The sequence below is a fragment of the Callorhinus ursinus genome, unplaced genomic scaffold (genome assembly GCF_003265705.2).
Source record: "Callorhinus ursinus isolate GAN/ISIS: 27379988/994484 unplaced genomic scaffold, GSC_fseal_2.0 scaffold48, whole genome shotgun sequence".
NCBI classification, from domain to species: domain Eukaryota; kingdom Metazoa; phylum Chordata; class Mammalia; order Carnivora; family Otariidae; genus Callorhinus; species Callorhinus ursinus.
The window spans coordinates 8090620-8105560 of NW_027397110.1; the positions used below are offsets into that span (position 1 = coordinate 8090620).

At 41.9% G+C, this 14941-nt stretch overlaps 1 protein-coding gene across 8 annotated transcripts in view; it reads right to left on the bottom strand.

The window, feature by feature from the left end:
• The window catches only part of TNRC6B (trinucleotide repeat containing adaptor 6B), a 257455-nt gene that overhangs the window by 27941 nt on the left and 214573 nt on the right, over window positions 1-14941 (bottom strand). For all 8 annotated transcript variants that reach the window (XM_073882718.1, XM_073882716.1, XM_025881479.2 and 5 more), the window contains 7 exons: window positions 12979-13110; window positions 12616-12711; window positions 12267-12447; window positions 5153-5290; window positions 2769-2945; window positions 1184-1330; window positions 825-920 (listed from right to left, as the gene is read on the bottom strand). In XM_073882718.1, the coding sequence (XP_073738819.1) occupies window positions 825-920; window positions 1184-1330; window positions 2769-2945; window positions 5153-5290; window positions 12267-12447; window positions 12616-12711; window positions 12979-13110 (967 nt within the window). The remainder of the gene's footprint in view (window positions 1-824; window positions 921-1183; window positions 1331-2768; window positions 2946-5152; window positions 5291-12266; window positions 12448-12615; window positions 12712-12978; window positions 13111-14941) is intronic.

Genomic DNA, 14941 nt, shown 5'->3' on the forward strand with positions numbered 1-14941 from the left:
AGTAGCATTCAATAAATCACAGGTTATTGTGACCCTGTCTATATGACACAGACGTGAAAAGAAAAAGAAGACAATTTGTAAGGCAGTTCACCTACAGTGTCTTAGAGTAGCTGAGGATTTGTTCCATTTGCTTTTGCTTGGACACAGAACAGAAGCTTTAATGACTTTAATGGCTTGAGGTCTAACTTTTGTAAGACCAAGGTGCCAATTACAAATAATCTCTCTACCAATCTATGAGGCAGTGTGTGGAGTGAGTGACTTCAAAGGCTCTATTATATCCATTAAGTTTTTATTCCCTATCATCTAAAAAAAAAAAAAACCACACATACGTATAAGGAATTCAACAAATGTTTTTGGTAGAATTAATTAAGGGCCTCTTTTTTTCCCCTTGGCCATCTGCCTGCAGCCTTTGTCTATAAGTGGAAGGATTTTTTTTGTAGAAAAGGAAGCCATAATTGGCTACCTTAGGAATAACAACCTGGACTTCCCTGGTTCTTCCCATGGCCCATGATTCCTTCGGCAGACTGGTTCAAGAAAAGCACTTGAGGCACAAAGATTTAACCTCTGCCCTCTCCATACCCACAAGGCTCCCTGCAATTATGTCACCATCTGCCCTGTCCTAAAGCTGTATGTCTCATCCTGTCTGTGCCACTGGAAGCTCCTTGAGAACATGGACAACAAAAGAGGTGTGCCTCCATTCAGGCTGACCTAGCCATTCAGCTTCTGTTGAAGTCCTCCTTAAGAAATAAACGCCCATTTCCTTTGTAAAAGGGAACCTGATGGAAAAGTGCTAGCCAAAGGGAAACAAATAGGTCAGACTGTACCTGAAGTGCTATGAACGTTGGTAAAGGAGTTGTCAGAGGCACTGTAGGGCCAGGCACCAGGTGAAGGCAGCGAGGTGTTGAGGGAAGAATTAGACCCTTTGGGTGACACAGGAAGAACAAGATGAAAATATTGCAGACAGACATCAGTATAACCAGTGAAACCTTAAGTACTGTATTTAGCCTTTGATGGAAGATTATAATATACTAAAAAAGTATCCAAAAAAACCCTGAAGAGCTCCATATTTGTATGTTTTCTGGTTAAATTATTAGATTATTAGCAGGTGCAAATGAAGCCACAAATTGACAGATAGGCAAATGCTGGGTATTGAATAAACACAAAGGATGCCTCGCTCATTTACCTGTGGTGTTATCCCGCAGAAGTTGGTGGTCAGTATCTACAATGGGAGATGTGGCTGTACCCCCCAGCACACTTCCTGGGGTGACGTAGGGGTCAGACTCAGGGTCAATGTTTTGGATACCTTTCCATGGCACTCCTGGTTGGAATTCTGAAACAAGGAGAACAAATATTAGAGGTAGGAGGTTGTTCAAAGAATGATAAAAATCAAGTTAGTTTTTTTTTTTTAATTTTATTTTTAAGTAATCTCTACGCCCAATGTGGGGCTCGAACTCACAACACCGAAATCAAGAGTTGCACGTTCTTCTGACTGAGCCAGCCAGGCGCCCCTCAAGTTAGTTTTTGATACAAGGCATAGATCTGTGAAAAGTAGAACACTGAATCTATTTCATCTCAGACTTTTATCATAAAATTGAACACCACAACTCAGCCTGAGCAGGTACTGCGCCAGCACCTCTGTGTTACCAAGCACGTTGACTTGGTTTCTCTGTGGCTCTGAGCCAGAGCTCATCAGTGTCTGGTCCTGGTCACGGCTCTTCCTGCTCCCAGGGAAGATTGGGCCCGAGGGCAGCGAGGGCGGGGGTAGGTAACCTGGTGCTCATGAGAACTGTCCAGGCATCCACAACAAGAACTGGGAGAAAATCAGGGTTGGAGATGAGTGACTTCTTCTCCCATTTATTTCACTGGAAAGTGGCTCAGATGCACGGAAGAAAACACAATACAAGTGACCACTATTATGTGGAAACCCAGGGACAAAGAGCAGGAATAAGCTGGCTTATCAATGAGAAAACCTAGAATACGTGTGTTTACAATTTTTTTTATTGGTTAATTTAAATCGTATTTAAAGCCATGTGATAGGATTAACAAGCTTTTGTTTTCCTAATCATGATGGAGAGCAATACAGTATTATACACAAACAATATGCATTTTATGAGCCTGCTTTAATGGAAGGAAACTAAACATATTCATATTACAAATATACCCATATAGGAAGAGATTTTAGAAAGACATATACAAATTTTTAATTTTTGCTTAACTAAACTTAAAATTTTTCTACAATGGAAATAGATTACTTACATCAAAATAAAAAGAGAGAAAAAAGTAATAGTCTCATTACACCACTACTGCACACCTGGAACCTGATAATAAATACTTGCTTCATGAATAAACAGGCCAAATAAATGGACATTTCAGAAGATCCCATCTTACAAGGCATCCTGTGCACGGACGAGTGCTAAGTCCGGCTCCCACATCACCTTCTTTGATCTCCAAATTCCATTCCTCTGACTTCCTGCAGCTTGTCTATGCCTCTGCCTAGTATTTATCACAGTTACCTGCCCTGCAGGTGATCTGTGTCCACACCGTACCTTCCTGACTGAACTCAATGGAGCAGAGACCCCATCTAATGCAAATTTCCTATCTTTCCCAGAGTATAGAATATGCCTTGCTTTTATCAGACAACAATTACTAAATGAGAAAACAAAGTGCGCTAATAACTGGCAAAAGCAATCTGTTCAGAACCCAAAATTAAGAATTAAAAACAAATGATACACCAGAAAAAACAAAACAAAACATTGCCTGGACAATACCTGGAGGCCAACTGGCATTGCTGGATTTACTTCCGATTTTATTTGTTGGTGGAGATTTGGCAGGTAACCAGCTATCACCAGCAGGACCCGTATGGCCACCCAGTGTGTCACTCGGGATGATATCAAACTGATTGTATGGTGACCCTCCTCGAGTCTTACCAGGGGCCACAATAGCGCCTAAGGAGAGAGAGTGGAAATTAATTCACACCCAGAAAGGATTCCTATGAACAGAACTTGTCAAATCTCTTACTCAGCAGAAAACAGTATTCTGACGTTTATGCAGTAAAAAAAAAAAAGGTGCTGGAACAAGAGGTCGCCCTGGACAGCCAGTATCTAATTCACAAACAGGATGAGTAGGAACGATCCACTTCACCGTCCTGAGCGCCTCTTGGGTTCTCACTGAGGCACACAGCACTGTTCTCATCCCTGAATCTTCCTTTCAGTTTCAGAATTCCATGGTCTTAAGAAATTAATGAAACTTTCATCAACAACGAATAACACTATTATCCCCAGTTTCCATACCAATGACTCAAGAATGAGGAACAGGAAAAACACTACACAACCTACAGTGCACAGAAGTGTTCTCATGACACTGGTACTGACGCCCCCCCTCCCCTGCCCCCACCAAGTTCTTCAGTGCTGATCAGACCTAGGTTAGCTGGAAGAAGCAGTGTAAATAGAGGGAGCCCACTGGAGTGAAACGTATCTGCCATTGCTCTGAATTCCAAAGCCATGAGATGGAATTCCCGCCTACGGTCTCTGCCCGCACAAGATCGGCAGGGAACTGTGCAGCCCTGCGACCCGTGGCCCCACACAGGAAGAACAGCCAATCCTTTGTAACTGTCTTCCCGACAGCATTTCGGCAGTTCCATCTGTGCCCCTTTTATGCATTTTCGATGCTACGAGGCAGGAAGAACATTAAAAGCTTAAAAGTTCTCTTAACCTAACAAAAAATGATCTTCACTTTCAATAAAAATTGGGGGCCTCTGGGAGATACCACCCTATTTATTTCTCAAATTTTACATGCTGCATTGTGTCACCTGATCCACCCTTAGGATACTGTTTCTAAACAGATAAAATTATTTCCAGGATGATGTATTAAAATATTTGTGTAAATATCAATTAAAGTAATCTGCTTGGGTTGGCCCAGCAAGAGTATTATCAAATCCACCTCCACGCTCAGCTAAGAAGTCATTTGCATTTCTGGAACCACTGACAGAAATCTGACTCAAGGGCACATTACAGGGAAGTCGTAGGAAATGAAGCGCTCAATTACTGTGGGGATTGCTAAGGAAATGGGGAACCCAGTATCTATCAGCTCTGAAAAGGCAAGTGGATATTTAAGCTTCCAGATATCCTCTCGCATGACACTTTGTATTTATTATCGTGCACCTATCACGTCTTTAGGGACAAGGAGACCTGATGAATCACCAGCCTAAAGAAGCAGGGTAAGCACCCAAAGCTACAAATGCTGGGCTTGAATTATTCAGTCTATAGATAGATTTTATAGTTTCAATAAATCATTCTTGATTTTGTGGCATGAAATCTTAGGGAGAGCAGGGAAGAGCTCCATGTGGCCATTTTACCGTCTCTCGGACAGACACATTCAAGAGTGGTTTATAAAGGAACCCTGAAAGTTTTCAGACCCGTGGGGCTGAGGCCTGCCAGGGAACTGCGTCAGGATGAGCCCAACACCCAGGTATACTTGGATCTCAAGGCTACAGTTGAGTCCAGGTGAATTACTGTCCAATGATATAAACATTGAAAGAAAGGTTGAAGGAATGTTCTAAGACCTTTTATCTGTTTTACAGGGACACAGAGAAGTGTTTACAGAGAACAATGGAAATGAAGGGCCCACCATTCACAACCAAAGCCTGTGATGCCCCTCAGCTGTTGTCCTGTAGACACTATAATTCATTAAGAACAAGAAAGCTAAAAAAACAAAACAAAACAAAACAAGAAAGCTTTGTGGAAAGTTCAAATCTCATGCACTATTAGTCATCTTTTGGAGACTAAAGGGTTTGAATAATCAACATGGTATATATTTGTTGTGATCTCTTACACCTCAAAAAAAGTGGGTTTTGTCTCTCAGCCAGTATATTAGGGTTTCATCCTAATGGGTACTCAAGTTCACTGCTACTGCTCTCAATTCCATTACAGGTGGGCAATTTTGTTCCCCTTAATTACAACTAGCATTTTAAGTTTCTTATAATTTGAAATATACATAACCCCAATCTTCTTCTCTTAGGCGATCACTGGATTTGGAGGAAAAACCAAGAGATTAAGAAAAAGCTAGAGATCTGTACTTTAAAATAATTTTACAGGATACATCATCAAGGCCCGTGAGGGCCATACAGCTCCAACTTGTAAGGCTTTGCTCTTACCATTTTTGTGCATATTGGCTTCCTGTGTGGCTACAGAGGGCAGTCCCTCCATCATGGAGGTCCACTGTTTAAAGCGAGACTCTGTTCCAGCCTCCTTCCCACCAACCATGCCATAGTCCATGCCGCCAGAGCTGAAGCCTAAAACAGAGAAGCACATTTCACATCTTCCTATATATTTCAAATATCAGCATCCAAGAGATCTGAGGTAGAACCAACCAAATGATAGCTTCATTTGTCATTTAAAGACTAATTCACAAGAAATTTCTTTACTCAGAAACAGAGATTTTGATTCAAAATGCTCATCTTGGCTCTTGCTTGCTAAAGAAAGCAATGACTCTTTGTGCAGGTATGAAAATGTGTAGGACTGCCGTAATTGAGAGCATCACAGTGCACCTGTGCCTTCACTTACTCATTTAGCTAATGTTTGTGCTAGCCAGAATGCCGGGGCCAGGAATTTGCCAACTCAGAGAGCCAATCTCCACACATCAAACTAGTAATGGTAGAACAACAGCCACGAGGTGTGGTGAGGGTGTCTGGGGGGCAGAAAGGCTTTGCAGAAGGGACATTTGATTTAGGGCCGATGGCAGGTATGCAAGTAAGTCAAGGATACCAAGTACAAAGCTCTGATTGATGACCATCTGGTACATTTAGGGAATGAGGAGTTCAGTGTGACTCCATGGTTAACCATGGATGAAGTGAGGCAGAGTGACAGGAGATGGGGGAGAAATGAGGAGTCATGTCCTGTAAGGTTCTTTATGTATCAGGCCAAAGACTTTGGGCCTTTTATCTCTAAGACAGGAGATAAAGAAGTTTTTTAACAAGTGAGAGAAAGAAAACTAAGTTTGTATTTTAGGGAGCGCCTGGCTGGTTCAGTTGGAAGAGCAAGCAACTCTTAATCTCAAGGTCATGAGTTTGAGCCCCACATTGGGTGTAGAGATTACTAAAAATAAATAAACTTAAAAAAAAAAGTTTGTATTTTAGAAAAAGAACTGGCAGTACAAAAATGGGGTACATGGAGGTCAAGGCAGAACATAAGAGATTTGAAAGAAATCTTTATGCAATGACGAAGACCCTAAAGCCTGAACAGGCAATGACGGAGAGCTTCAGAGTTTACTTTGCCATGAGCCCCAGATAAGCCTCAGGTGTCAGGCTTTTAGCATGAGTGTAGGTGGGTAATGTCTTCCCATTGCACAGGGCTGAACAGGTGAGAATCAGTAAGAGAGGCTTGCTGATGGGGGGTCTCACAGGTCCCACTGTCCACTATGGGTCAGAATGTACCTAACATAAAAAGTAAAATGAAGCACGAAAATAAACAAATGAAACAGGAGGGGGAGAACAATGAATAGCCAGAGTAAAAATGAGGATGGACTGCAGTGAGTGTAGAACAGCCATCCCGGGGAGGTGAGCAGGGGTCCCACAATGTAAAAGCTCAGTCAGCTACAGGAGTCAAAAGCCCGTCTACTGTTACTCGAGAAGATGTGCCACTCCAGCTAGGCCAAGCTCCTCGCTGTACCCACTTGACTCTCTGACCATCTGGTGGTGCCTCAATGACTCTGAGGTTCCATTTATCCAAATCCCATGAGGGCCCAGGTCACGTTTTCTCCCTGTGCTTCTGAGTTGTTAGAGACAGTTCTATAAATGCATAATAAATCCATTCCTAACACCTTGACCTGTATTTAAAATGTTGCTATTAATATAAAGAACACTGCTCCTTCACACTATAAGCAACTTTACTAGTCCATGTGATTACTTGAAGGGTGGGGGTGGGGAGCAGAAATTCCTGGAATAAGCTGGAAATATTTCAAATTAAATGATTTTTTAAAAAAGAAGAGTTTAAGGTATTTTCTTTCCTCTTATGTAGTTGAAATGAGACTGGAGGATAGCAGGGTTGAAAGGAATAAGGCCTTTCTCTGAAAGAAGCTTTATTTATTATTTTTTTAAATTTTATTTATTTATTTGACACACAGAAAGAGAGAGATCACAAGTAGGCAGAGCGAAAGGCAGAGGGAGAGGGAGAAGCAGGCTCCCTGCTGAGCAGGGAGCCCAATGTGGGGCTCAATCCCAGGACCCTGGGATCGTGACATGAACTGAAGGCAGACACTTAACTAATTGGGCCACCCAGGCGCCCCCTCTCACAGAAGCTTTAATGGCCTAAGTGGGTTGTTTTGGGCAAGTAGTACCTCTACCTTTGACAGAGAAAACCAACCCAAGGTGCCTGGATTCCAGGCTATTCGAAAGCTTGGTTCCAATCATGGAGGGAGAGCTTCTGAGAATAACCTAGAATTCTGGTGAAGATTAGAAAGAACGTGAGGATTAGTTAGAAGATAAAGAATCATTCCTTACACATTTCTTTTCTTTCTTTTTTTTTTTTAAAGATTCCATTCATTTATTTGACAGAGAGAGAGAGAGCACAAGCAGGGGGAATGGCAGAAGGAGAGGGAGAAGCAGGCCTCCCGCTGAGCAGGGAACCTGATGCAGGACTCGATCCCAGGACTCCAGGATCATGACCTGAGCTGAAGGCAGACGCTTAACCAACTGAGCTACCCAGGTGCCCCCACATTACTTCTTTACAGTTGCTCTGAAATGTCTTTAGAACCCACAGTGAATTACAATTATTTAATTTCAGCTGCTTAGAGTCCTTTTGTGACATGTGAAGCGTAGAAAATTAGTAAGAGTTCTACGTCTTAGGATGAGGGGACAGTTTGAACAGTTCCATCTGAACCTTAAGTGGGCATCTTTCTCGTTAGAAACTTGGAAACCAAACACCACCAAAGCATGGCAGCATCATAACTAAGTAACAAAGTTTGGTAAGGAAACACCCAGAGGGATGTCAGGAGAACAGGAGATAAAACTGCCTTGAAAGGTTTAATCTCCGAACCCAAAACCAGGAGAGGAAGAATCAGTGCAAGGCTGTACATGGTTCTGTGTCTTTCTTTGATGCCCCGTAGTAACCGGCACGACTCACAACCTCTACACTATTTGTGAGCTGCCACACCTCAAAGCCCAGTTAAGTCCGGACCTTTTTGTCCTTGCTACTTCATCAAAACCACACTTCCTCGGTCCACCAAGTGACCTCCCTGTAATTCTCCAGCTCACCAAACAGAACTTGAGCTCAAATCAAACAATCCTTCAGTTCAGTTCAGTGCACACTCACGGAAAGCCTCATTTGTGCCAGGCTCTGTGAGGAGCTGAGGGACAAACAGAAATAAGACATGCCCCTTGCTCTCCTAGGAACTCATTTCCCCAGTACATCCCTTTTACCGATCTTATCATTCCTACAAATCCAACCCTTAGCCTCCCTTATCTATCCTGGTCAGAATTACTTTCTTTGCCACACACGCTGTTTCACTGTCTATTTATTCATCATTACCACTTGGCTCAGTGTCACCTCCTTGAGGAAACTGGGATTTCCTGTTTCATGCTCTTTGTCTATATTAGTTCTTTCTTTCCCGCTTTTCCTTTTACTATAGATTAAAAAACAAATCAGTGCTTTTATAATAATAAAAATATGTTATAAAAGAAACAGATCACCCACAGTTGCCCATTTAAAACAAATATTCCTTTTTTTTTTTTTAAAGTAATCTCTACCCAACACGAGGCTCAAACTTACAACCCTGAGATCAAGAGTCATAAGCTCTACCAACTGAGCCAGCCAGGCGCCACCAATTTTGATAAATTTTAAACATGAAAAGTAAAATTTTATTGGAAGTACATTTTCTTTTTCTTTTTTTAAGTAGGCTTTTTTAAGTAGGCTCCACACTCAGCATGGGGCTTGAACTCACGACCCTGAGATCAAGACCTGAGCCAAGACCAAGAGTCAGATGCCCAACCGAGCCACCCAGGTGCCCTGGGACATTTTCTAATAAGACAAGGGACTTTACTTCTCAAATGGTTCAGATACCTATGAATGAGAGATATGAGATGGAGTTCACACTATTCCTGTTTTTTAAATTCCAATAGAAAAAAAGCACCCAAGAAATCTTATATAAGTAATTAGACAGGAAAAGAAGGAGTCTTGTTATAACATCACCTATTTCTGTGAATTCCCGTTTAGGCTATATTCCCTTCCCCTCAGCTCAATAACATAGATGCTAAAACATCATGTTTAGATAGGTCATCATCCCCAGGCAATTCAGTTAGGTATATTTTCAATTCTGCTAAAAGTAGAGAATGAGAAACCATCTATTTTATAAAAACAATCAGTCAAGGATCAGTTAAGCAGTCGTTAAACTCATTCAACGTTTTAATTTTGAGAAAATATACCAAAAGAGGCTTTACTGGGACTTACTAAGGGACTTTTAATTATTCGCGCTCCTCTTTCATCTACAGGTGTCTTTTTTAGTTTAATACTCAGCAGTAGGAAAACTGAAATACTATTCATTTTTTACATCTTTGCTATATAAATTTAACCTCTCTGTATGCGTTAAATATATTTTCAGCAAAATCTTATAGCTGTAGTTTATTCAAAACAGGCAGCCAGATCGGATTTACTTTCAATCCCAAAATGTATTTTTCGATTCAAATAAAAGTCATAATATTAAGGAATTAAGGACATTTTTAACTGTGAAATTGCAAAGTGCATCTTATAAGGCAGGTCATAAGTGGTCAGATCACAATTAATATGATAAAGACCTAATAAAATTTATTCATGTTACCAAATGGAAATAAATTAGCGAGTCAATATGTTTTTCTCCTTACTTAATTTGGACTATAATGCATAGTTAAATTTATAAGTTACTTTGAAATAAGAGTATGACAAAAAAAAAAAACACTCATTTCCTTGGTAAATGTATGTATGTATGTTTGTATGTATCTAGAACTCTGATCCTTCAGCCATCAGGGAAAGTTATGCCTCCAGTACAATAATCACAAATAACACCACTAATCTAATAAGACATTACGATAAAAATTTTCTATATATTTGGTAAATGAGAAGGTATGCTGCTAAAAACTAACAGATTCACAGCTAGCATATAATTTCACTTTCTCCCCCCATCCCCCTGTAATTTTACTTTTTAACAAAAGGCAGAAAATATTACAGATGTTGTAAGAACTGTCACTGGAACAAATACATCATGATGTTAGGTTTTTAACAACTAAATGACTAATGCACACGCAGCCTAAAGAAAAGCACATAAAAGGTCTATTCACAGGTTTTATCTGATAAATTGTGAAAAACATGTGTATTTAAGAGTGTCTGTGTCACTAACCTATGTTGCTCAAGTTGTTTGAAGATACTTTTCTTTCTACCTAAGACATGCCCCCTAAGGGATGAGTACAGAAAAGAGCTAAAAAGAACTGTGCATTTAAACGTGTGGAAAAGCCGCCCAGGGCTTCCAGATGTTCACTTTACTTTGTATGACTAGACTCTACTTTGAGAACCATGCACTCTCTAACAAAAGGGGATGGAAGAAGCAAAGCTGCCCTGCTTTATTCTCATAGACGGCATCTAAATTCACAGTAACTGGACACATACCAAAATACCCAGGTTCTTACGTCAAGTTTCATCCTTAACAGAAAACATGATTAAGGAGGTGAAGCCTGGAAATACAGAGTTAATGACACCTTCATTAGTCATTATGGGAGGCTTCCCCCTTGCTCAGCACCCAGGATTTCTACACCCAAGATGGATGGGCATGCCCTAGTAATACAGGAGCTGGTGGAGAGTTTGCTCTTCTTTTATGTCAGTTGGAAGAAAGGTTATTTTGAATTTAAGTCAGTTCTCAGGCAGATCATTTTAAAGAAACAGTGCCATTGGTGGATAAAATTCCCTTAAAACTATCCAGGATCAGGATCAAGGCATCCTTGAAGTCTCTGCTCCTCTCTGCATGTGGACACCCCAGCAGGAAATGGGCACCCCACAGAACTAGAGCAGAGAACAGGGCTATGTGTCCAGGGTCACTCTGTTTCCTAGGAGCATGGGTTTCAGGTCTCCCCAACTCTTATTTTTGAGTTTGCACAGAACAGTATCTTCTTTACCAAAATAAAACCTGAATTTTGTCACTCTGCGAAGAAACCCACTGTGGTGTGTGGTACCTTTTTAATTTTTACATTTTATTTTTAAGTCACTGTTGCCTCACTGATTGGATTCTGCTTACAACATGTTTCCCAGTTCTGAAAGAGCTACCATTTGCCTGCCAACAAATTCTTGATGAATGTCAAAGGTATAACCTTACTTGTGCTAATTCTATTTAAATCAGATGAAATATTAATATCAGAAGAATTTTATCAGTTTGCCTCATAAGCTTCATTTTATTTTTTTATTTTTTTTTTAAAGATTTTATTTATTTATTTGAGAGAGAGAGAATGAGAGATAGAGAGCACGAGAGGGAAGAGGGTCAGAGGGAGAAGCAGACTCCCTGCCGAGCAGGGAGCCCGATGTGGGACTCGATCCCGGGACTCCAGGATCATGACCTGAGCCGAAGGCAGTCGCTTAACCAACTGAGCCACCCAGGTGCCCCATAAGCTTCATTTTAGTTCTCCATTTTTCCACAAGAAGGAAATTCTATCAGTAGAGCTAAACACCTCAGCTTGTACATTATTTTAACAGATTATAACCTCAGACGCGTGGGGCACTCACAGAGCGTACAAACGTTTTAACTGGCTTTTTTTTTTTTTTTTAAGATTTTATTTATTTATTTGACAGAGAGAGAGAGAGCCAGAGAGCACAAGCAGGGGGAGTCGCAGAGGGAGAAGGAGAAGCAGGCTCCCCACTGAGCAGGGAGCCCGATGTGGGGCTCGATCCCAGGACCCTGGGATCATGACCTGAGCCGAAGGCAGATGCTTAACCGACTGAGCCCCCCAGGCGCCCTGTTTTAACTGGCTTTTAAAAATTCCTGATGGCAGAAGAGCAGGTTGCCATTGCTAAATAGTAAGTCTCCCCTGGACCCAGAGAAGTCGGAGGCATAGCTCTGCGATTTCCTAATTGTGTGGTCAGCTTTGGAAAACCGCCAAGACGCTAGGATATCAGCTGTTAAGACAGGGATGAGAACACTTCTCCCTCTCGTATGGTTGCTATGGAAACAGGGGGTCACGTAGGACCCATCTCTACCAGAGGCTCAGCACACGACTGGCACATTTTTTTTAAAGGTGATCTTCACTACTGACCACTTACCAGAACCATATCCAGGTATTGGCCCTTTGGTTTGAAGGTCTGGGAGCCCCACATTCAGAGCACTGGGTACCATGTTGTCCAGATGTGGCTTGGGCCCAACGGGATGGGAGGGCGAGTGCTTCATGCCAGGCTGCCTCTGCTGCTGCTGCTGCTGCTGCAGGGCGCTCACCATCCGAGCCAGCTGGAGGCCAGGAGTCCAGAGCCAGGGGGACCCAGAGGGAAGACGGACACATGGTAAGCCAACGCCCTGAGCCTCCCCGAAGAGACTGCATGTGGCTGTTTTGCTCTCAGAGGCGCAGCCCTGCAGTCCTCGCACAGAGCACTAGGGGGACCCCCCAATCCCGCGTACCTGCTGCTCTTGCTGCTGGCGCACAGCCTGCGAGAGCTTCCTCTGGTTCTGCAGCAACTGCTGCTGCTGCTGCTGCTGCAGGAGAAGCTGACACGCCTACAACACAGGGGGGGGGCACCGGCTCCTAACTGGACTTACTGAGACCCTCACGGGTCGTGCGCCCGAGTGCGGCGGCGGAATCAAGCACCTAGGAGGGAAGTACTACCCAGGTCCTGGTCCACTGGTCACATTTACCTCGAGTGGAGCTGAGACATTAACCCTTAAGCATGCATAAAATGAAGCAAATCGAAGTTAAAGGGGGGGAAAAAAAGCAAATAACCTTTTTTTTTTTTTTTAGCTATAGGAGGAAAATCTGCTACTCACCAATTGAAACTGGGGAATTTGTGGAAGCTGGCTCAGCATGGCAATTTGTTGAGGAGATAACTGGGGCCCCACATTGAAAAGACCTGGATTCAGGCCACTGTTGGGAAACTGCTTGAGCATTGAGGCAGAAACCTAGCAAGAAAAAAAAGATGCATTTTTCAGAACTTACCAAAATGAAACTTTTTTTTTTCTGTAAAAAGGTCTTAATAGGTCTAAAGCAAGCATCAATGGTTTTCCTTGAAAAATATTTGTGAAAAATATTAAATGATCAGGAGAAATACACTAAAGTGTTAACAATGGTTATCTCTGAGTGGTGAGATTATAAGAGCTTTCAGGGGCTCCTGCCTGGCTCAATCAGTGGAGCATGCAACTCCTGATCTTGGGGGTTGTAAGTTCGAGCCCCATGTTGGGAGTAGAGATTACCTAAAGATAAAATCTTTTCAGTTTATTTTTAAAAAAATTTTAAAGATTTTATTTATTTATTTGACAGACAGAGAGAGCACAAGGGGAGGGGGCGGCAGGCAGAGGGAGAGGGAGAAACAGACTCCCCACTGAGCAGGGAGTCCGATGCGGGGCTTGATCCCGGGATCATGACCTGAGCAGAAGGCAGATGCTTAAACGACTGAACCTAGTCGCCCAAGATAAAATCTTTTTTAGAAAAAGAGCTTTTAAATTCTCTTCCTAGGCTTTCTAATTTTTCTGCAATAAAAATTATGAATTTACAATCAGGAAGACTTCTGCAAGACAAAATGTTTTAGTGACAATATGACTCTTGCCTGAGAAATTGTTACTGGAAATGGAAAGAAAATATATCAAACTTCATAAAAATAATAAAGCCTAAAACAAAGTATTTCTGTTGTACAAAAAAGATGAGTTTTCTCAGTAGTAAAGGGGATATTTTGGCCCCACATGCCTGTAAATAAGAGATACTGGAGTTTCAATTCATGACTTCTCATACCAAACACTCGGAGTCCAAGAGAGCAGAGCAAAGGAGCCTAAAAGGTCAAATGAGTCAACCCGTTCCTTCCCCACGGTTTTCAGGAGTGAGCTAGGCTAGGCTGCAGAACCTTCAGGGGCAGAGAAGAGACCCCCTCCCACCTTCGGACTGCTGGTCTACGATGTTTTCACTGAGCTGAAATGAGTTCCCCTGCACTTTCATTCTCTGAACTCACTGAATCAGCTGGTACCACAGAGAACAAACTTAATCTTCCATGGGTGGCAGGCTGCACACTGGTCAAGTGTGTAGTGCTGGAGGCAGACTGTGTGGGCTGCCATTTCTAAGGTGTGTGACTCGGGGCAAGTTACATACTTAGCCCTTCTGAGCCTCATTTTCCTAACTTCAGTGATTGAGGATGTTATGAGTTAATCCACATCAAAGGCTTAGAAATGCACTTCATAAATGCTCATGTTATTCCACAGGGACAGCTCTTCAAATGTCTAGAGACAATTACAGTTCTTTGTGTCTCATCTTCAGACTAAACATGATGAGTTCTTTCATGCGTATCTCATCCAATTTCTCAATGCAGAGCCCAGAACAGAAAGCCATTTTCTAGAGCGGTCGAGTACCAACTAGACCTGGCCATCACTAACCATTCTGTTAAAAGCCAGACTTTTACTAACAATGCCTGAGATCTCTGTTTCTCTGATGATCGCATCCTAACTCCCAACTCACACACTAAGCTTACTGTCAATTAAAATCTACAATATTTTAAAAAGGTTTTGCTCTCCTATGTAATATTTAAGCAACTGGGTTGAATTGTATTAACTTACGATTTGATCTTAGGATCTTATCTTTATGTGCATGGCACATAGTAGATGCTTGATAAATATCTATTAAATAAATGAATATATTTTATTTTTATTTATTTATTTTTTAAAAGATTTTATTTATTTATTTGACAGAGATAGAGAGAGAGCACCAGCAGGCAGAGCTGCAGGCAGAGGGAGAAGGAGAAGCAGGCTC